This window comes from Marmota monax, unplaced genomic scaffold (assembly GCF_021218885.2).
Source record: "Marmota monax isolate L192 unplaced genomic scaffold, Marmota_monax_Labrador192_F-V1.1 WCK01_AAM20220418_F8-fsc01652, whole genome shotgun sequence".
NCBI lineage: Eukaryota > Metazoa > Chordata > Mammalia > Rodentia > Sciuridae > Marmota > Marmota monax.
Window position 1 is genome coordinate 26,861 of NW_026694802.1, and position 22,520 is coordinate 49,380.

Here is a 22,520-nt window from a genome sequence, read left to right on the forward strand (position 1 = left end):
AATTAAAACAAAAAAAAATTAAAAATTAACCTAAATGATGAAGTATGTTTAATTCTTTGAGCTAAAAAGAAAAAAAAATACATGCCTATAAATCATTAGAAGAAACTATAGAAAAATTAAACTGCTGACTTGGGGTAGAAAGGGCCTTCTTAGAGAAACACAAAATGTAGATATTAAAAAATCTTGACAAATTTGATTTAAATCAATCTTACATACAAAAGGTATCATAAGAATGAGTGGTAAATGAGGGAAATGCATACAACAGGTGGGAATTAACCCCTGGGTTCAATTCCCCAAATACATAGCAAACCTTAAAAAATCAGCAAAAATGATGCTAAACTGTAAAATTTTTAAAAAATTAAAAATGAAGAACAAGTGTAAATAAGGAATTTATGAAACAGAAAATAAAAATTGTTGGAGAAACATGCAAAGATACTCAACCTCACCAATAACTGGGGAAATGAAAATTAAGGCAATGAGATGCCTTAATTCACCACTGGATTTGCAAACTTAGTGCTGCAAGGGGGAGGCCCTCTCGCCCCCTGCTGGTGGCTGAGTGCAAGGCCGAGCCTGTGCATAATTCCTTTACCAGGCAAATTTTGCTTCTACACTCTGCTCTTTTAAAAACACTCATTTGTGTGTACAAATAAATAGGTACGGGGACCTTCCTTATTTATAAACGGTAAAAACCAAGAACATTTATGTTTCACCTCTCCTGGGGAATACTATGCGGAAATTGAATGAAAGGGATGTAAATGTTCTCCCAAAATACAGACAGTGAACAAAACTGCTCGTCCAGTGGGATCTTGTTTATACAAGAGCGGGAAGAGCACATTAAAAACTTGGTTCCAGCTGGGCGTGGTGGCACATGCCTATAATCCCAGGGACCTGTGAGGCTACAGCAGGAGGATTGCGAGTTTGAGTCCGGCCTCAGCAGCTAAGCAACTTAGTGCAATCCTGTCTCAAAATTAAAAAAAAAAAAAAAGTAAAAAGGAGCAGGGATATAACTCAGTGGTAAAGCATCCCTGGGTTTAGTAAAATTATTGAAAAAAAAAAAAGTAGATAAAAGGCCAGGCATGTTGGTGGATGCCTGTAATCCCAGTAGCTTCGGAGGCTGAAGCAGGAGCATCACAAGTTCAAAGCCAGCCTCAGTAATTTAGCAAAGCCCTAAGCAACTCTACAAAACCCTGTCTCTAAATAAAATATCAAAAAGGCTGGGGCTGTGGATCAGTTGTTAAGCACCCCTGGATTCAATCCCTGGTACCCACTCCCCAAAAAGTTTGGGCTGGGGATGTGGCTCAAGTGGTAGCGCACTCGCCTGGCATGCGTGCGGCCTGGGTTCAATCCTCAGCACCACATACAAACAAAGATCTTGTGTCCGCCGAGAACTAAAAAATAAATATTAAAATTCTCTCTCTCTCTCTCTCTCTCTCTCTCTCTCTCTCTCTCTCTTAAAAAAAAGTTAATAAAATACTTTTTAAATTATTTTAAAAGGTTCCCCCAAACACATCCAGCATACCATTTAGGTAAAAGGAAGCTCTATTTTGCTTCTGTGTGTGATGTGAATTCCTGCCTATGGAAGCGTCTGAGAAATACCATCTCAATTCTCCATCATTTCACTGTATGAGAAAGTATTCATGGGGAATTGACATATTTTAAATACTTACCTTGGAAAAATTAAGTGAAAGAGTGTGGAAATAAGAAAGTACAAATCTGATTCAATTAAAATATCACCTGAAATATACCATATATATTTCTTTTGTAATTTATACACACAAGATTATTCAAATGTCACATGAGAATGTTTATTTTGCAAGTGGTTTTAATTCTTTTGCCACAATTTCCCCATGTTTTTACACTACCACATCTTTTTTCTAGACTTAAAATATTCAATAGAATTTGTCATAAGTTAAAAAGGAAAAAACATTCTTTCTGCTGAAAATATCACATTTAACTTAAAAATCATGAACCTTTTGAATATCAATAATTGAAGCTGCTGGGGAGGGGGGGTCACATTTATCTGAAGGTCCCAAGATAGCCCTGAGATCTAAATAGGAAAATATCTCTTATAAACTGTAACAAAACTCTCACCTTAAAATAAAACACTCTGAAATGTATATAATTATATCCATATTCAATAGATTTACAGTATCAAGTCTGGGTTTATAGAAATGATAAACAAAATAGCTTTACATTCAGAAAACAGGTTCTAAGACCCGTTTATACCAAAATGACAAAATTTGAAACCCAGCACCCTGTGCAAAAGTCTGTTCCATTCCTAACCTATCACAAAGACACCATTGCTTAAAAACACAGATCCTGGGACATCCAGTAAACGCCATCTGTCATCTGAGCAAAGAAAATCCCAGTAAGATTAGCTCTAACACTTCATTTGAATGAAGAATCTGATTCAAACCAAGAGTCTGAATCCACCGAGGGTTCCTGGGATTGCTGGGTACCATTCCTGGGAGTGTGGTATCATGCACTTGGTTCCCATTGAGTGTAACCATAGTTATATGGTTCCAAACCAGCTTCTAGAACTCGTAATGGATGGTCAGGTGCCTTGATCAAGGCAGAGAGATCTCACAGACCCGGCCAAAGTGGCTCTGTTCAAACTGCCTGGGTCATCTTTCAAAAAGAGACGCGTTACCTGGACTCCCAGGGAGCCCTCAGGTTTATGATTCTTCTGACCAAGTGGGTCACCTAGACACTCCCTGGGAGCCACTGTCACCTTTCCAGGCAATCTGGTCTCCCTTGAGGTCATCTGTGTGTACCTGGTGTGCGTGCACGTGTGTGTGCCTGGTCACCTCTGCACACAGTCACCCTATCACACACTGTGCTTGCTGGCACACAACAGGGGTGCACTTCGCACAGAAGTCTTATTGCAGACAGAGTGAGGAAACTGAGTGTGAGCACTGGCATTCAATGTCCTTGAAAATCAGTCCAATCAATGCAGGTAGTTGTTTTGTTTTGTTTTCTCCCGTTTCTTTAAATTAAAAAAAAAATCAGAGGCATTTTTTAGCCACTTATTTAAAATCTTAATGAAGAAATGTGAACCCAAGGGCACAGAAATGACTCGCTGACTCAAGAGTTATTATATAGGTGCATAAAACAAGTTCTAAATGTGTCCAGAGGTGGGAACTTGAACAATCAGCACTTTAGGAAGAACTAGGTTTGTTCTAAGTTCTTTGTGGCTAATGTCATCTGCTGTGACAGTTCCACGTGTCTCAATAACCGTGACTGGCTTGTTGTAAGGATCTATCACGATCGATACTTTCTGTTTCCTATGAATCTTAATAAGAACAGGATCAATGTTCCATCCTTTCTTTCCCTAGAAGACGGAGGCCCTCCAGGTGACTGCCTGGCTCAAAGTGGGGGGCTTGTGTGCTTCTGGTGGGCAGCAAACCAAGAACGAGGCAGCAGGGTCCAGAATTCAAACAGCTACCTGTTGTGCAAGACCGAGACCCTGAGCAAACACGTGGAAGATAGGTGACTTCCCAAGTACTGTAAAGAAAAAGCACTTCATCACATAACAGACCAACTGTGCTGGGAGTGCACAGTAGTGCCTGACCACTCTGACCCAAGTGGGAAGCAAGCGTAGTGTTAACAAGGAGCCAGCCCGACCCTGTAGTACACCTGGAGACTCGCATCAGGGTGTAACCCACTCCCCAGGGCAAACTTAGGTCAAGGCAAATTATACAAAAAGGGTCTTCTGGCTTTAGCTAGTGTGGACAGGGGGAGCGTGCAGGGCACTTCCTACCCTCTCCTGCTTTGGGCTCACTCCTTTACTCTCCAGGAGCCATTTCTTCATGGAACTTGGGAGTCCTGTGGCTTCCCAACTGTCTGAGATGGTAGTCTTTCCATCAAGGGGCCTGAGATCTGGGCCCCTTCTGGGCCTCTGTCTCACCCACAGCAGCCTCTACTCCAGAGGTCTGGTTCCTGCTGACAGCTGGGAAGGAACGGACAGAGGCATCACAAATCCCATTTTCCAGCCCATGTCACAAACTCTCCTGAGCCACGGAATGAGCTGTCATCTCAGGAGTGCCCAAAGCGGAGGTGGTGATGGCCTTGCAATTCTGAGGTATCTAGCGCTGCTGGGAATCTGCTAGGGTAGCCCGAGAGGCTGCACCATGATGTCCGTGATTCCCAGGATGTCCATGATGTGACGTGGGCACTTCTCTACAGCAAGCAGAGAGGAGCAGCTCCGACTCTCCCTACTCCTTCTTGGTAGGCTGGTGCTGGGCAGCCTGCGGGACGCTTAAGCACACAGCAAATGGGAAAAACCGCATCAGCATCACTGTGTACCTGCAGCGTCAGACCTGGCGCAGCCAGCTCTAGAGGTAGAAGTCATGCAGGGCCCATCAGCGTTGTCAAGTAGCCACCTCTTCTCACACAGAAGCGACTTCACAGCCACCCCACAGCCAATTCCTCTGCCAGGGTCCCCCAATCTCCAGTAACCAAGGAAATCTCTGCCGAGGGGTAAGTTCCAGAAACCTCACTTAAAATCAGCAGCATTAACAATGTTTTCGAAATATTTCTTCTGTCCAGTTTAATCATAATTTACTCAAGCTCTAAAACGTATTAAAATATACTTCACCGTTCTCCTAACTATATTTATATATAAATCCCTGAGAAGATACCTGTCAACTTGAAATTCGCTATTTACAGTTAATAAACACCCTGGGTGCAAGCAGAGGCCCCAAGCCTGCGCCTTCTGTGCTGTCCCATGTCAGGAGAGCAGACCAGGCCACCCTTCCTAAAAGCGGGAGGGGTTGGGTGCTGAGGCGGGAGCCCAGCACAGGAGTGGCGGGGTCTGCTGCTCACTCATTCTTGGGGACTCAGAGGTCCTGACCTGACAGTGCAGCAGGGCCACCATAATGCGTCTCAGGAACCCCTGTTCTGATTTTTTTAGACTTCAGGACAGCTGGTGCCAAAGATGAGCAAGGAGTTTAACCAAACTGGGAGAAGAAAACAGGCCAAGAAAGAAAAGGAAGGGGAGCTAAAGAGAAGGTAAAGAGGACTTCAGGGAAGGAGTGTGGAAGCTGGAGGGGACACTGTGGTGGGTCCTCGCCCATCAGCACCTGATGATAAATGGAGGGCGGAGCCTCAGTGACGAGGTGCCGCTGTTCAAAGCAGTAAAAACACACACAAATGACACCAGCTGGACTGTCAGGGAGACCAGGGGCGGTTTCTCTCCGCCTCAGGGACCAGACGATCATGTCTTCTCTGCGAATCCCATACCCAGAGAAGGTCACCCTAACAATGTTGCCTAAGAAGGGACTGGCTCACTGAGCCCCACAAGCCTCCTCAAGGTGACCCAGCTTACTCACTCTCTCGGTGGAGCTAATCACCAGCCCAGCTGCTGCCCCCACCTGCCTCCCCCACCCTTCTCGCAGTGACACTTTCAAGCCTGGGCAGAAGGGTCCCACTTGAGGATATCTGTCCTTGTGCTCCCACAGATCCCCAAATTGAGAGACTCCAAAGGCCACCTGCTGAGAAGCATCCAGACTTCTCTTCCTGACCTCCTGCACCGCCTGCCCAAGCCTGGGCACAGTGTCCACTGGCTGTCCTGTAGCCCACTCCAAAGAGGCCGAGAAAACGAGAGCAAAAGCCTCCTCCTTAGAGAGAGGAAAGAGGGGAGAGACATTGTCCTTGAAGGAAAACTCTGCCGGCAAATATGCTTCCACACAGCCACAGTGACAAGTGCTGGGCACCTGGTCCAGAAGCCACCTGGACCCCACCCAAGGACACCCCAGAGAGGGCCTCCCCAGGCAGCCCACAGTGATTTGATTCTGGAGAGAGGGACTGGTGAGAGTTTGCACCAGGCTCTGCACGGACACTTCCTGCACTTGAGTCCTTTGGGCTTCACAGACAAGTTCTTCTGTCTGGGGGTACACCTCAGCTCCCCTCCTGCCAGTCAGCTCCCCCACGCATCTGTCATTCTTACTTCACGAAGCCCACCAGGTCATGGCCACTCCCATGGAACAGGGAACGTGGTGGGTTCACCTTCAAGTCTGCCAAAGAAACTGCTGGGCTGACCCCAGTTTGCTGGCCTGGTAGACTTTCTAAACACATGTATCTCTGGAGCTGTCCTGTGGACACCAGCAGTCTTGCTGGCCAAGCCCCATGCTGGTCAGGTGCGTCCTGTGCAGCTGGTCAAGGCTGGCACAAACAGGAGAGGAGGCCCCAGAACAGAAACTGAAGAGACCACCTGTCCCGCTGTTGACAGTCCACCCATCACTGGACACTGACAATGGGTCGTGTGAGGTAGGGGGCCGGTGGGACCAGGAATGTGCACTTCTGATCAGGTAGAGCAGAGACACGGCTTGACGGGGTGCGGGGCTCCATACCATTCCCAGTGCACAGGTCCCACGGTGGTTAGAAGCAGGACTACTTGGCAATGCAGTGGCAGGCAGATGCCGGATCAGCCAGAACAGACACTGCCTAACACTGGCTGTTCCAAAGATAATTTGACATTCTTACAAAGTTAGAGCCTTCTGTGGGAGCTCAGGATGGGTGTCCAGGAAGAGCAACCCCCAAGTGAGAGGAGAAGCTGCAGTTCTCAACACAAGCTGCAGTGTACTCTCCTGGGAACTCAAACACTGGGGTTCTTCTCCCCCAGACCAACACAGTGCCAGCCTCTGCAGTAGGGGTAAAGGCAGGAAATGTTGACAAACTGCCTGGTGGTCCTCAGGGCACCCAGTGTTGAAAGCCACGGATTAGAGGCCATTTGGCACTGCCTGGCTGGGCGCTTAGCTGATGAGGGAGGAGCTTGTGGCAAGCTAGGTGAAGCTGTGGATTCCATAGACATGGCATGGAGATGCCACAATGCCAGGGACCCAGAAAAGACAACCTCCAAAGATTACTGAGGTCAAGGAGATGTGGTCAAATCCACCTTCCAAGCCACAGGGGTGAACCACAATCAACTAATATGCGTAGTTCTAAAGGTGGGTCCAGGATTCTGTGGCATTCATCTTGATGTCTTTCTGGGATTAAGGAGAAACATGCTAAAATCTGATTCTGAAACACGGTATTTTTATCTCACCAGTCTCTCCATCAGCCTGGACACAGCCTTATGATCTGATAAGTGAGGACGGGCTAGCGTGAGATCCCTGATTGCTCAACATCCCGAAGGTGCTGATGGGAAGCCACAAGGAGAACCCAGAGCCACTCACTGCCTGCATCACGAGACAGATAGCATGTATCCAGGGTTATAGTAAAGAGCTTCCAAACAGTCTATGATAGTTTTTAAATCCATGGTTCCCAGTATTTCAATTAAATATTTAAATAAAGTGCATGTGTAACAGACACTCTAAGATCCAGTAAGAATTTCTCAGTCTTTGGAGATAAAAGCATAAACAGAAAACTCCCCCTGAGAGCTCAGGGCCCAGGCAACTCACATCTGCGTCCTGCCAAAGTCCCCACATCCTGGACATCTTACACAGTTGGCATAAGGACGTGCTGAAGATCAGGGACAATCATCAAAGGAGAAATAAAAGTAAACTCCACTTGAGCCTGGATGAGAGGGCTGCCTGAAAATGCCAAATACTCCTAGAAATTTGCCCAAAACAAGCTTGCTTAAAACTCAGTTCTAGCCTCCTGTTCCTAAAAATCACCCTCCTGCCCCCTTCAGCAGTTCCATTCCTCTGGGATCCTATCTTTCCCGCATTTTTACATTTTAAGGATATACAGATTTGACTTATCTAAGAGCACGTATGACTTAATTTTGTATTTCCAGTAATCATTTGCTAAGCCCACCCCACTTATTAAAAGACAATTTTTCTCTTATTTCCAATAAAAGATTTCCTAGGCAGTTTATCCAAAGCCCCTGTTTAAAATGAGTCTAGCAAGAAATGCAGTTAATGCATTGTTTCCTAATAATTCGACAATGATTTTCATTATTATAACTGTATGAACAAGAGAGTTTTAAAATAAGACACTGAAATCTGAACTATTTCATTTGATCATTTTGCTGTAAAAGTCAATGCCTCCATCAAATAAAAACAAATATTCGGCATCAATTAATCAAATAGGAAAATCTAGTGCCAAAGCGCACCCACAATGAGATGGAAAAGCAAAGCCAAAACCAATGTCAAAAAGAGGGAGAATCCGCTGAATTGTGTGAATTCATACAGCTCTCACAAATGTTTATTGCTAGATACAGTATTTTAAACCAGGGGTCTTCAGACTCATATATTAAAACTGCCTTAAATACAAACAGTCCCATCACCTGTAAAATGCTGCAGATTGGTAAATGATGATTAAAAGTACAAAATTATGCAAAAAAAAAAAAAAAACACCCTTTGATAAATTGGTTTTTAAAAATTCTTAATCGAGGTTCTCTAAAGGGAGACATTAGGTGTGTTGCCCGCTAGGTGTACTGATTGCTAGAGGAAGGAGGGTTAGGCAAATCAATACGTGCTGTTCCCAGCTCCCTCTTGGGAACACTTGACCACTTCCTGGGATCCCAGAAGGCGGCGCAGCGCTGGAGGAGCGCACTGCAGGAGCCTGGCGCACCTCTGAGCGCCCAGCCGGGGGGCAGCCTCCCCTGCGCTTCTCCACCTTTTCCAAGGTCGCGCCCCCGCCCTTCTCCCGCTGGGGCTCCGCGCCCCCGCAGCGCAGCGCTGGCCCCACACAGGCCCTCCGACCCCTTCACGTCCTTTTCCTCCAGCGCGGCGCCCGCTTTTCCTTCTGCGCTTCTTCCTGGCGCTTCCTCTCGGCCTCTTCTGCCTTCTTCTTTTCTTCCTTGGCCTCCTTGTACCGCCACTTGGGGATCTGCAGGTGGGTGCTGTCCTTGGCGCTGCCCTTGCGGCCTATGCGCTCTGGCTGGAAGGTGGGCGCAGGCGCCTTGCTGATGCGGACCCTGGGGACCACCACACCCGGCCGCACACTGCTCCGGCGCAGGAGCTGCAGGGGCAGGAGGCTGGCCTTCCGCCGGGCAGAGGCTGACCCCTGGGCCCCTGGCAGGTAGGGAGACGGGGGACTGAGTCTCGGAGCCTCCTCTCCGGAGCCCCCCACCACCTCAGAAGTCCGAAATTGCTGTTCAGCGCCTTCTGCCTCGTCCCTCTCTTGGGCAAGGGTGCCCTGGTCCCCCTTAGCAGCCAGGATTTCCTGCACTGCCAGCCGCCTTTTTCCAACACAGGGAGGGTCCTCAGGGCACACAGTTTGGCAGACGATGGCCACAGCGGGACTATAAAGGCTTGTGGTCATCCTGACCATGTGGTCAAGGACACCCCCATCCTCCAGGCCCCGGCCTGAGCGCGAGGTCAGTGCGGACCGCACGAATTCAGCGAGCCTCTGCAAGCAGTTTTTGGAGGCTGCAGGCTTCAGAACCGCCTCCGGGGTCAGCGGCAACTCTGGCCTGTACTTCTCCCCAAACTGTTCAGGGCAGGGTCGCTCCAGCAGCCTCTGCATGAGTCGGACGGCCTCCACCCTGCCTGTGTAAGCAGCCCACTCCTGGGGTGACATCCCACGGCGGCTGTCCCGGGCGTGTACATCAGCCCCTGAAAAATAAGAAGCACAAATGGGTGGCTGCAGCAGCAACTCACAGGCAAAGAATGGAACAAAGGTAAACTTTCCCAAACCTAATAACAAGCTCTATCCTAGACCACTGCCACCTGCATGTGACAGTCACCTACTGCATTTACCACTGCAACAAGAAAAGGTTTCTCATGCATCATTTGATGTTTCTCTGTTTTCTAAATAAAAAATTGTCTAAATCTAAATCATGATTTTTTTTTTTTAAGAAATAAAATTCTAGCCGGGTGCAGTGGCTCCTCTCCTGAATCTCAGCAGCTCGGGAGGTTGAGGCAGGAGGATTGATTGCAAGTTCAAAGCCAGCCTCAGCAATAGCAAGGCACTAAGCAAGTCAGTGAGACCCTGTCTCTAAATAAAATACACAATAGGGCTGGGGATGTGGCTTAGTGGTTGAGTGCCTCTGAGTTCAATCCCTGGTACCCAAAAGAAAGAAAGAAGATGTGGCACTTTAGCTCTCTGCCAAAGGAGATATGACTAGACAACAAAGATGTCTCGAGATCACTTGATGATGCAGCTGGAGTGCTCTAAATGCTAATGGTAACAGTCACTTGCAAGGCACTTGGTACCATCTCTTCTGTCCTGTCACTTGGAGAGCTTCTGTGGGTTCCGTTTTGTGGGAAATGGTGGTCCTTCACCTCTCCCACTGGGTAGTTAACCGGCTGGGGGACTGCAGCCCATATTCCTATAGACCAGACGGTGGGCTATTCCAAAACAGAGGCCATAACTTATGCATTTTTCTTCTGTAACACATCTAATCCTGGCAGGTGGGAGGCATGCCTGTAACAAAGGTTCATGACAGAATGAATGATGGTCACAGTGGCTGGGGGCCTGCCTGGGCTGCAAAGCTGGCAAGCTCCATGGAGTAGAGAGCTCCAGGGAGCGCCTTGGGTCCCCTGCACTCAGCTCTGTGTGCTAACAACCACCCAGCAGGCAGGTGTGATGGTCAGTACTCTGTGTCAGCTTGGCTACACTAGAACATCCAGTGCTTTAATCAAACAGTAATCTAGGTGTGGCCTGAAGGGATCTTGTAGCTTTGGCTAACACCTTCTAATCAGTTAACTTTAAGTCAAGGAGATCAACCCCAAAGAAGTGGCTGGGCCTCATCCAATCATTGACTGCCTTAAGAGCAAAGACTCAAATTTCCTAGAGAAGAAAAAGTTCTTGTTGCATTCATATATGAATATGCAACAGCAAATCCCATCGTTATATATAATTATAATACATCATACTACAGTGATGCAGCCACATCAATGTTTATAGCAGCTCAATTCACAATAGCTTATCTGTGAAACCAACTTAGATGAATGGATAAAGAGACTGGTATGTATACACAATGGACTATTTCTCAGCATTAAAAAAGAATAAAATTATGGCATTTGCACGTAAATGGATAGAGCTGGAGAATATCATGCTACATAAAGTAAGCCAGTCCCATAAAACCAAAGGCAGAATGTTTTCTCGGATTAGTGGGTGCTGATCCATAATGGTGGGGGTGGGGGGGCATGGGAAGAATGGAGGAACTTTGGATTGGGCAAAGAGGAGGGTGGGGGAGGGAAGGGGGCATGGGGCAGGAAAGATGGTGGAATGAGACAGACATCATTACCCTAGATACGTGTATAATGGCACGAATGGTACAACTCTACATCGTGTACAACCTGAGAATTGAAAAGTTATGCTCCATTGTGTACAATGAATTGAAATACATTCTGCTGTCATGTATAACTAAGTAGAATAAATAAAACATAAAAAAATTATAATGCACCAACAAAAAAACATGGAATAAAAGAAAAAGTTCTGCCTCTAGACTTCAGTATTATCTCCTACCTGTGGGCCTAGTCTACAAATTTTAGACTTACCAACCCCCACAACTGCATGAGCCAATTCCTTAAAATAAATCTCTTAATTTATGCACCCTATCAGTTCTGATTGTCTAGAGAATCTTTAATGATGTATCCCCAACGTCTTCCTGAATGTCTCTCCATTCTACCCACTACCCCCGCCCCACATACAAACATTCCAACATTAAACTCCAAATCATCCTGGTGAACTCTGCATAAATTTCAACTTGGCAATGTAGAAATTATTACAAAGTTGCTGTTAATCTTGGTCCAAACTCAGCTCCACATACAGTTAGAAATCATTCAGGATTTCAAGTCCCATTAGTCAAATCTCTACTGGCAAAGCAATGTGAAAAACTAGGGCAATTATCTAGTCTGTGAGCTCCCTGGAGACAGGCCTGGCAGAGGCAGCTTCATTTATATCCCACACAGACCCAGGTGTTGACATGTGGTGGCTGATCAATACGTGCTGAGCTGAGAGAGGCGGGGGGCGCTGCCACTTCCCTGCCCTGCCAGCCCACAGTGGCCTCAGAGCCAGGCAGACCTGGCTCACCTGAGCTCACCTGCTAATGGTCTTAATTCTGTGACACATTAAAGAATAGCCATCTTACAAGAGTGGTAATTATTTGGAACCAGAAATCAGGAGAACTCATTAGTTAGAGTACAATTTATAAACTGACTAAAATGAAAAGGGGGCAGTAAAAATGTCATTGCAGAAAATAGATGACACATTAAACCTTAATTAATTGCATGTCACTTAAAAAAGGAACAAACTGCAAAATTAAAATCTTAATGAACACTGCGTGAAAGAGACATTTTTCAAATGCTAATGGAAAACGAAAGGAACAGCTGTCCAGAGCGCAGCGTCCTTCTTCCTGTTGTTCCCCACCTTTTCAAAATGCTCAGAAAATACAAACACCCCAAAGACCAAGAGCCATTGTGACTGCCATGCAGTTCTAGGATCTGAGTGGTGCTTAATTAGGGATTCACTTCCTAAGAAACCACTGCTAAGGGTGACATTGATGGCCAGGACATAGCAGGTAAATTATGAACGACAAGCACAGTTACCCTTCAGTGTCCACAGGGGATTGCTTCCAAGACCCCCATGGACACCAAATTCCAAGGATGCTCAAGTCCCTTGTAGAAAATGGCATGATCTTTGCATATAACCCATGCACTTCCATAGACACCAAACCATTTCTAGATTACTTACAAAACCTAAGGCAAGGTAAATGCCGTGTAAACAGTGGCTAGGCTGTATTGTCTAGTGACCAGTGACAAGGTCACAGGTCTGTACCGGTTCCATACAAATGCATTTTTTAGAGATATTTTATATCTGTAGTTGCCTGAATCCATGGAACAGAACCCAGGACATGGGAAGATCAACTGTACTGATGATTAACATTTTACTTGAATACCTTTAAACGGATATAGAGAACTTCCAAAATGCCACTGTGTCCATCTTCTCCCCCGACACCACCAGCATCCTTGCCTCCTACCCAACAGTACTCAAACCTGTGGACCAAGGGTGGGCTCTTGCCAATGGGTCCACTTGCCAACTTGCTGACAGCTAAGAGTTGTCTGCACGAAATCATCTTCTATTTTATTCAAAGCAACATACTCAGTTCTAGGCAATGGATCATAATGGTCTAGCCTAAGACTGCCCAACCTCAGCATTATTGGCATTTTTGGCCATGCTTGTGGTGAGGGCTGTCCTGTGCAGTGAAGGACTTCTAACAGCATCTCTGGTGACTACTCAAGAGATCTCAGTAGCACTCCACCAGTTGTGACAACCAGCAATGTATCCAGCTGTTACCAAATGTCACCTGGGGGGCAATATCGTCCCTGACTCTGAACCGGTCTAACCTGATGACTGAAGTCTGCTTCCCATTTGTCCGGCTGCCTGTGTCCAAGCAACCTGGTGCTGGCCAGAGCCCTATGGGGTATTCACCTCCTGAGAACAGGGACAAGTGAATTTGCTGCTGTTACCACTGCCTCCTACCAGAGGTCTGGTGACTCTCTTGGAATCAAGAGGTGACAAAGCAGGAAGCTAAGGGAATTGATGAATAGGAGAAGAAAATCAGGTCCATGTTGTCTTCTCTGAACCAAGACCAGCTTTGGACAGTGACCACCAACCTTAAAACTCCTAGTGAGATATGAGGAAAAGACCTGTTTTCTCGAATCCACTCTCAAGCCAGGACTTCTGCTACTGCAGTGGAAAACATCCCAAACTAGTGCCAAAGGGGAAAAAATGCATGTTCCCGCCCTCTCAGTTCACTTTCCCCTGGGAGTCAGCCAGGCCCCCAAGGACAGTGGGCGGTGGGTGCAGTAGTCACGTTCTTTCTTCTCCACCACCCTGACGGCATCCTTCCTAGGCAGCCCAGCCCAGGCCGCCCTCCTGCCACAGGAGGTGACACACCACAAGGGTGGGCCAGCCCTGCCAGCTTCCTGCTGGGCCACCTCTAGCCTGTGTCTGGGGCACCGGGTATGTAATCAGCGCAGCAAGTCAGGATTGCAGGGTCACGGGGGAGAGCCTGCCGTCCAGCCCAGTGGGACTGAGGAGCCACCTCCATGGCACGGCAGGTGGGAAAGGTGTACCCTGCCCCCATGTGGGGCCAGAATTGGAAGATAAATCCCCAGTGTCCTTGTCCCTTGGGGTATCTCCCAGATGGATTCTGCTCATCTCTCAGAGGGTCCAGCAGGACTGAGTCCCAGTCACCCACCAGCAACCTGCTCAGGAGCCTGAAGTCACCACATTAGCATTGTCTCTTCCTAACTCACTCCCCCCACCGGCACCCTGCCAGGCTGCTTCCCCAAAGCAATCTTTGAAAAAATCTCCTTGTCCCCAAGTCCTGGTCTCAGGGTTTGATTTGGGGGTGGAGGGGTGTGGTATGAATTTCCTGAGTTAATTTTTCTCTAATAACGTGAAACAACTCCAGTGTGGCCAATTCTCAGTTCACAAAAAATTCCCATTTTCCTCATAAACAGAAAGCAACGTCTTAGTATAAGTCCCTGGTTTACCAGAAGTCTAGTCAGGGCTTGCCGGAGATGAGCAGGACCGTGGCTCTTCATCTTCCTTTTAATCTGTGTGCTCCCTGGAATCGTGCAAGATGCAGGCCTTTGATTTTTCCTCCTCCCGCGGCAGCAGCCTTGCTTTACGCCACACTTCAGTACAAACAGGAGCTCTCGAAAGCAACCTGGAACTGGCAATCTCCATAAAAAAATCCTGTCCTCCATGCGGCTTCTCAGAGCCACTGATTTAAATAGACTTGTCACTCTGGGACATTAATATTCCACTGAATCAACAAGGTTCTGCTGCCTCCCTTGGGATTGTCATCAGCACAGACAACAGTATTAGGAAGCCAAACCCAAAGACCCACTGAATCAGGTTTCCAGAATCCGGTTATATTTTTTATTTAAATTAGAATTTCTGATACTTCTAACATTCTTTTGTTCTACTGCACATTCAGACCCAAACTGATCTGTACCTGTACGTTACAGATAGTGAGAAAATCTAAACAGTTGAGGGTTTCATGCAATTTGATCATTCATCACATATAAGCTGAAATGTTTGCTATTGAAAATAAACTGCAACTCAGAAACTAAGGTGCAGAAAAACATTCAGGAAACAAAGATCACCTCCTCTGAAGAACTTAAAAAGGCATGTTTTTATATGTAGTAATAGTTGCGCACTTTACTTTTCAAATTATCACAGGATGACTGTTTTGCAGTTAACTCCTGGGTAACCTTCCTAAGCTATACATAGACTCACTCCATGTTGAAGGGTCTGTCGATCTAAAAGAAATGCTCAGGCTGTTGGGAACTTTCAATGCTTTAAGTTCTCCTGATATGGATATGTTTAAATGGAAATAAGAGACATAAAAATAGTTGAGAATTGTAATCTAACTTAGTAGTGACAATAGCAAATGACCACTCCCAACTAAAGCCTAAGGGGGCAGCTTGAATGCTCCCTGGAAAAGGTCTCATCTTTATTTTAGACAATGTGGAACCAGCTGGGAGGGAGAAACATATCTAAGAAGGAAAAGATCTTCTCTTTTTTCATCTTTTCTCACTTATTAGTTATATCAGTAGTTGCCGTTCCCGCCCCCCACCCCCTGGCCTCCGCAGAGGATGTTTGGCAGTGCCTGGGACATTTCTGGCTGTCATGACTGGGGATACTTCAGCCATCTAGAGGGTAGAGGCCAGGGACATCACTGAACAACCTACAGTTGTCGGAACCTCCCCCCACCCCCACCACATAACTTATCTGGCCCCAAATCTCAAGATCATGCCAAGGTTAAGAAACCCCTGAGTTACATGCTTACTACCCTAGTAAGTTGAGGATCTCATCACAGGATATTTTTCAAAGAGAAAAATATGCCTTGTTCTTTTATTCACTTAATGAATAACATAAACTCCCTAATAACAGTAACAACACAATCCTAAGCGACATGCCCTGATGGCAGGCATCTAGGGTGGCCCTGGCAAGAGAGAGCTCCCTCCCTCAGCGCCATCACGGCTTCCATCCCAGAGAAGAGGAAACCGCAGTCCAGAAAGGCAAGTGACTGCCGCAGGTATGGAGCTGGGTCGAAGCCTGCGCCCTGGCTTTCTGGGTCACTTACCCCCCCACTCCCTGCTCTGTAGCAGCACAGTGCAGAGGGAAGCCCGAGGCATGGACAGGCAGGGCCTGTGCCCACAAGGGCTCCAGACTTCACTGGGGGAGAACTCCCAGGGGGGACAGGGAAGAGTGTTTACAGACCCGATGTCTAATCTGTAACCACAACTGGGGGGTACAGGTGACCTTAACACCCAGCCCATCGCCCCCAGCACCATCTCCCCAAGAGATATGGAGGGCATTTCTGAGATGCTATAAATACTGCAGCAAATGCCGGAAACTTCTAAGAGACCCAAAGAAGACGAAATGACAATGATAGTGAGACTGAGCCCCTCATGTTTTCCAGGGCGATTAGAAGGCAATTGACCCCCCACCAAAAGGAAAAAAAAAAGTTGGTAATTCAAATTAACTTGTTGGGAAAAATGCATTTGATGTGACTGACACACTGTCAGTTGAAAAAGTAAATTACTAAAAATCTGCACTCAATTAAAACTCAATCCAAAAGTAATAAAAGCAGATGAAGCTTCTGCCACTCATAAGAGCATCCCACAATCACCATTTAACTAGGAGGGACCACTTCTCACTGACACAGGACAGGCAGGGCCTAAACTCTGCTGAAACCTAGCTCTTGCTTTTCAAAACTAAAACTGCCACTGAATCAAAACCACAACCAATGGGATTAATTACGATCCTTTTATATTTCTAAGTAGATTTGTAATCTTCAAAACCTCTATCCTTGTTCTTTGAGTTTATTTGTCCTATAGCATCCTGTAAGACTCGGAGTTTAAAGCAGGAGGGAAAAAATTAAAAGTTGTAAATCCCCAAATCCCAGATGGATGAAAGAAAAACAGGCTCAGGTGGGGGTGCACCACACAATGCCGAGTCATAAACAATACATGAAGACAAACTGTCACAGGCCAGAGGCAACCAGGAACACATGACAACTAGACGGGGAGCCAGCTGGGGTCCTGGGACAGAGAAGGAGCATTAACGGAGGAGACGGGATCTGGAAGACTCTGATGGCATTCCCAGGAGAACCACCATCTGAATGTTGCCCCCCACCCCCCAGACTTCATAGGTGTGGCACTCCATACCCAAGGGGATGGTATGAAGAGGTAGGGGTTTTAGGAGGTGCTTGGTCACAGGATGGGCCTCAGGAATGGGATTGGTGCCCTCATGCAAGAGGCCAGAGGGTGCCCCCAGCCCTTCCAACAGGGGAGGACATGACAAGAGGGAACAGGCCCCCACCGGACATCAGTCTGCTGGTACCTTGATCTTGGCTTCCCTGCCTCTGAACTGTGAGCAATAAACATACTGTTTATAAATCATCCCGTCTGGTATTTTGCTATAGCAGCAAGAATGGACTAAGAGAGGGAAAATGTCAGCTCTTCAGGAACTCGTAGCACTAAGCAGAATTGGCTGACCCCCGTGCCACAGCCAAAAATAAAGATAAATTAAGGCAGCAAAATGAATACGAGCAACAGCTATTGGATACTGAGTGCATTACATGTACTTAGACACATCTTCTCCCTTAGTTCTCCAAATAACCTGGTGAGGTGGCACTAAAGACTATCCCTGACCCCAGTTTCAAGACAGGAAAAGAATTAAGAGGTTCATCAGAAGGAATTTAGTTTAGTAGCTCATTAAAACTGCATAGCCCTTGAGAGTTTATAAAGTAAACTATTTCGTCCTCAGGGAGGAGGGACAGAAAGAGGTCATTACCCCCATTTTGCAGATGGGGACCCGGTGAGTGTCTTCTCCAGGCTGACAAGGACCTAAGGGACAAAGGGGGCTGCCCTGTTGATCCCAAGCTGAAGCCTGGAACTTTCCACTGACTCTGGAAACTGCCACACAACACATCGTCCTGCAGCTCAACTGCCAGCGAGCAGGAGGCAGCCTGGTCCGGACCACCCCCTTCTGTACCCACTCCAACAGCATCGGACCACCCCCTCCTGTGCCCACTCCAACAGCCGTGGGCCCACCCAGGGCCAAGACCAGAATGCACATTTCTGAAGAGCAGATGTGCACAGGGTTGGGAGCAGATGTGTGTGGGGGGGAGGAAGCCAAGGGCAAGGGAAGGCGTCACTCCTCCCACAGCTCAGCACTGACCTGCCAGCGGCTGGCTGTGACCCTCTCCGCAACCCTGAAGGCAACTGTCACCACCTCAACAAGGAACCCATTCTTTGTGGCATCTGCCAGGCTGTTTCCATGGGGATGATCCGTCTCTTCCGGGGACGTTCTTTACAGGAGTCAGTTATTTCCAGGGCCCACAGGTGAGAGGGACAAGAGGCACGTACCTGCGAGCATCAGGGCTCTGACGCACTCCGTCCGGCCCTGCATAGCTGCTTTCATCAGGGCGGTGAAGCCAAACACGTTCCTCCTTTCAAGGTCAAGACCAGGGAAATAGTTCAACAGGTAGTTGGTGATGGTGGCGTGCCCTGAAAGAGAAGGGTGCACGTGTGGGTCTCACGAGGCCTCCAGAGGGACCGGGGTGTGCCCAGCTTCCTGCTCTGCACGTTTGCCTCTCTGATCCCCAGACAATCCTTCTGGAGCCCAGGAAGCAGGAGGAGGCAGGGGCCCCTGTCCTGGCCACATGGATGTCTCAGGTTCACTCAGGGCCCTTCAGCCACCCACCTGAGTGGTGCAGGGTCCCACCGTGCGGCAGAGGAGGCTGGGCAGGGACAGCAGTGTCATCACAGGCGGGCGCTGGCAGCTCCCAGCTGGAGCCGCTGGGGCAGACAGAAGCTAAGCTAGGAATGAGCCTCCGAAGCATTTCCAAGTGCTCCGGTGCCTCAGGGAGGAAAAGTTCATCGTCATAGCAAAGAGATAACACCAGCTCACGCTCACACCTCTGCTGCCACTCGGAAGAGAGTGTCTGCCCCTCCCTCCCTCCCTCCCCACCCCCCACTCACACATGATCACAAGGAGGCTGCCTCAGCCACAACCCTGAGCAGCTGAGAAGCTTCAGGAAACTCACTGGGGAGTATAGATTTCTCCCCTTTCTCATCTTGCTCCTCCAAAAAACGGATCCAATTTTCTGCTTATTGCCAGAGATACTCTCAAAAAGCCCAAGGTGCTCTCCGTCGGGGTGAATAAGGAGACCATTGTGCAAAAGGCAATAGTTCAAGCATCCACCCCTGGAAAACCCTGTCTCAAGTAGAGCTTCCTGAGCCACAAGGTGGCTCCTGGGTCTGCCACCCAAGCCCAAGGCTAGCCCACCCCCTCAGTCTTTCTGTGCTGGACTCCCCCCACCACACACACACCCGACCACAGACACACCTCGATTCCCTACAGCATCCTGGGTTGGATCACTCTGGGGTGCAGCTGTCCTGGGCACTGAAGGACGGCTAGCAGCACCTGGTCTCGACCCACGAAGTGCCAGCAGCAATGAACCCCCAACTCCTGCCCCACCTGTGGCAACAAAATATGGGCCCAGACACTGCCACCTGTCCCCTGGTAGGGTGGGAACGGGAGGGGGTAAATCACCTGGGTTGAGAACTACTGACCTAGAGGACCCTTCTGCACTGTCCCAGAACCAACCACACCAAGTGGGAAACAGGTCCTCTCCCAGCGCCTTTGTCCCTGGCCCTGGCTAGCCACCCCCCTCAGCTGCCTGCCCCATCCTGGCCCCTGCAGGTGATGGTGAGCATTCCCTTGGGGATGTGAGCAGTCTGCACAAGTCCCTTTTGCAGAGCCCCGGGGAGGTGCTGGGTGTGCAGCCACATCCGTCCTTACATACCAACAGCCTCCCAGGTCACTCCAACGCTGTTAGGCCCAGCTCCACGTCAGGGCCACAAGCTTGGACGTCATGGACACTTCCCTGCACTCCTCTGGTTAACTCAGCATCTCCCCCACCCCAAGGAAGCCCCCAGCCTTAGAGGAGCCAGGACCCCCAGGGTTAGACTCTCCAATTTCAGGACAGAGGCCTCCAATGGGTGGCACTGTGTGTGTGGGAGACGAGGTGAGGCCATCATTCTCCTGAGGTGGGACAGAAATGAGACTCTGCCTGCAGACTGAGAGGGCTGAGTGAGCTGGAGGCTGCCAGCTGCCCCGAGAACCCTGCCTCCCTGCCGAGGCCCAGGCCTCCCCCCAGGGCCCGGCGCCAGCTTCAGCATCACGAGAACAGAATACCAGAACCTGTGGATGCACTCAGTGGCTCCTGTCTTCCCCATGACAGCCACCCTGTCAACCACGGCACCCGGGCTGGAGCCCAGAGCCTCCCTCTGTGGACACAGACACACATCAAAAATGGAACATCTGAGGCTCCTGGACACGATGACCACATGCGCTGTGGGATGTCGGATGGGAACCGGGGACAGGAAAATCTGGGGAAATCCAAATAAAGAGGGGACTTTCGTTAATAACAACACATGGCCACAGGCTCAGTCCTCGGTCAACAGCGTTACACTATCGCAGATCTGAGCAACAGAGGAAACTGGGTGCGAGATTCACAGGAATTCTTTGTACAATTTGCAGTTTTTCTCTAAGTCTAAAGTGTTCTGAAATCTAAAATCTGTTTTTATAAAGAAGAGAATGAGCTCAGGGCCATTCCAAAAGAATGCGAGGCAGGGACAAGGATTCCCAGCCACTGCCTGGTGAGGATCCTATCCATCCTGTTCGCCAGCGCTACCCTGTGGCCGGAGGTCACCAGGATGCTGGGGTAGGTGCACACAGGAGGCAGAGGATGGTGGCCAGACCCGGAGGGCAGGAGGAGGGAGACAAGTAGTTGATTCAGCGTGCTTCTAACCAAGTGAGTGGACAGGCCACAGCGCAAGAGCAGGAGGAAAGCCACAGCCACTTCTGGCTCCACCCCGGCCCCAGGCTCTGGGTCCATGTAGCTGGCAATGGCGTCTCCACCCACAGCACGTCTGAGGTGGTAGAAGTCCCTGGTACCCGAGCCTGAGGGGCCGCTTGGCCTGGCCCACTCCTGTGCTTCCTGGTTGACTACCCACCAAGCATGTGGGAAATTTTGAACTTTTTACGGTCTAAAGCCACCTGCCTCATGGCAAGCTCCTCTCCTAGGAGATGACTCACCTCCTACTTCAGAGGGAACAGAAACCACAGAAGGGAACCCCTCAGCTTTCCCCCATCATCCCACAAACTGCCCCACGTCACCAGCAGTCTCCTAGTGAACACCCAGGGGAGTGTGACAAATATTCATCAAGTGAAAAAGACGGGAAGGTTCCTGCTTCTCCCCTCGCACGCAGAAGCTCATTTATTAAAAGGTTTCTGATTATCAAGACAACACAACTAATCACTGATTCATTCAACGATTCCTGAGGCCGGTTAGGGGGTAAGGATCGTGCCGTCACTAAGAACATAGTAACAAATGAAACGGGGACTCCTTGATTCCAGGAAAGCAAACAGAAAATAAAAAGACTAGAGAATTTAGGTTGCCTAAAAACCTGACTGCTGTCACTCCAGGTGCTCAAAATGTAGTTCCTCAAACCAGGCCAGTAGAGGGAACTGTCGGCTTTGGAAATACAGCATCCCACCCTTCAGAAGGAGAGCAGGACTCTCCCAGGAATTCTTCCCCAGAGCAGGGGGGGAGCAGATGGAGGAGCAGAGCTGGCTGCCTGCAGGACAGGCTGGAGACTGATGGAGGGTGGGGCTGGGCTGCCCGGCTCCCTCCTGCCTGCCCAGCTCAAAGAGGGGCGGTACCCTGCTCCCAAGGAAGGACCTCACAGGAATACAGAGGCCCACAGGAAAATGCTGGGCCATGGCAGGAAACTCGGGATTTGCCAAGCCCTTTAGGAAGCAATTCAGAACAATCTCTGTGCATTTCTTCTCTCCCTCTGTGCTTGCTTCTGGCCTGGGAGGCTGGCCCCCTCCTGCACCTGTTGGGGTTGCTACCCCTGAAGTTTCAGATGGGCTCATCAGGAGACTGGCCTGGTCTCCCTGGCCCAGCCCCAGCTTGGAGTGGTGGCCTTCTCGGCCTGGGCCACCCTCACAGGGTCTGCCACCTGGAGTGCGTTCCTTCATCAGTGCCTCCAGTCCGCTTGCCACTCACTCTGCTTCCTGCCACCTGGGCTGACACCGCAGACAGTCATGCCTGCTCACAGAACCCCAGTGCAGCCTTGACCACGTGGTTCATTCAAGACCTGCCCACCCAGTAGCTGTGGGGCACGTAAGTGAGCCTCGGTTCCTCCATTCCACACAGTATCTTCTTTTAAAACAAATACTTATTCAGCAAGTCCTTCAAGAAGAAGGGCTGTGAGGAGAGCCAGGTCCACTGCAATAAGCAAAAGCAACATGCTCCCTCCTCCTTGCTACACTTGGGTCTCCGTGGAAAGTACAGGGAGCACACGTCACCTCAGGAGGGTGGCTGTGAGGACCAGGAGGACACAGAAGGAGCTCCTAGCCAGACCAAGGGCAGAGGATTACAATCGGAAGCTTATCCTGGTTGTGCAAGTTACAAGTGTGTGTACACGTGTGTGAGGTCTGACTGCAGCTGGCTGCAACGTGGCTCCTGAGGACCCAAGTGCTGACTTGGAACAGAGAGTCAGGAGGGGGAGAGGGGCTCTCTCTTC

General features: G+C 48.9%; 1 protein-coding gene across 5 annotated transcripts; it reads right to left on the minus strand.

Moving 5' to 3' along the window:
* Positions 1–1,780: 1,780 nt before the first annotated feature.
* Positions 1,781–22,514, minus strand: LOC124080054 (ankyrin repeat domain-containing protein 33B-like). 5 transcript variants are annotated; one of them, XM_046425891.2, is made up of 5 exons: positions 20,128–22,514; positions 19,270–19,401; positions 18,625–18,781; positions 18,288–18,428; positions 1,781–9,503 (listed from the first exon to the last, which is right to left on the minus strand). In XM_046425891.2, the coding sequence occupies exons 3-5, from the start codon at positions 18,761–18,763 to the stop codon at positions 8,653–8,655; spliced, it is 1,131 nt and encodes a 376-aa protein (XP_046281847.1). In that variant the 5' UTR covers positions 18,764–18,781; positions 19,270–19,401; positions 20,128–22,514; the 3' UTR covers positions 1,781–8,652. The 5 variants fall into 5 exon arrangements, with proteins under 5 accessions (XP_046281847.1, XP_046281848.1, XP_046281846.1 ...); XM_046425892.2 differs by having other exon boundaries at positions 20,122–22,514; XM_046425890.2 differs by having other exon boundaries at positions 19,730–22,514.
* Positions 22,515–22,520: the final 6 nt, after the last annotated feature.

Excerpts from the sequence above, each read along its gene's own strand:
- LOC124080054 (XM_046425891.2), bottom strand. The coding sequence starts at position 18,763 with ATGCTTCGGAGGCTCATTCCTAGCTTAGCTTCTGTCTGCCCCAGCGGC. Across the intron at positions 18,429-18,624 it reads TGGGACCCTGCACCACTCAG|GGCACGCCACCATCACCAAC; the intron begins GTGGGTGGCTGA and ends CTTCTCTTTCAG. Across the intron at positions 9,504-18,287 it reads CAGAGCCCTGATGCTCGCAG|GGGCTGATGTACACGCCCGG; the intron begins GTACGTGCCTCT and ends CTTATTTTTCAG.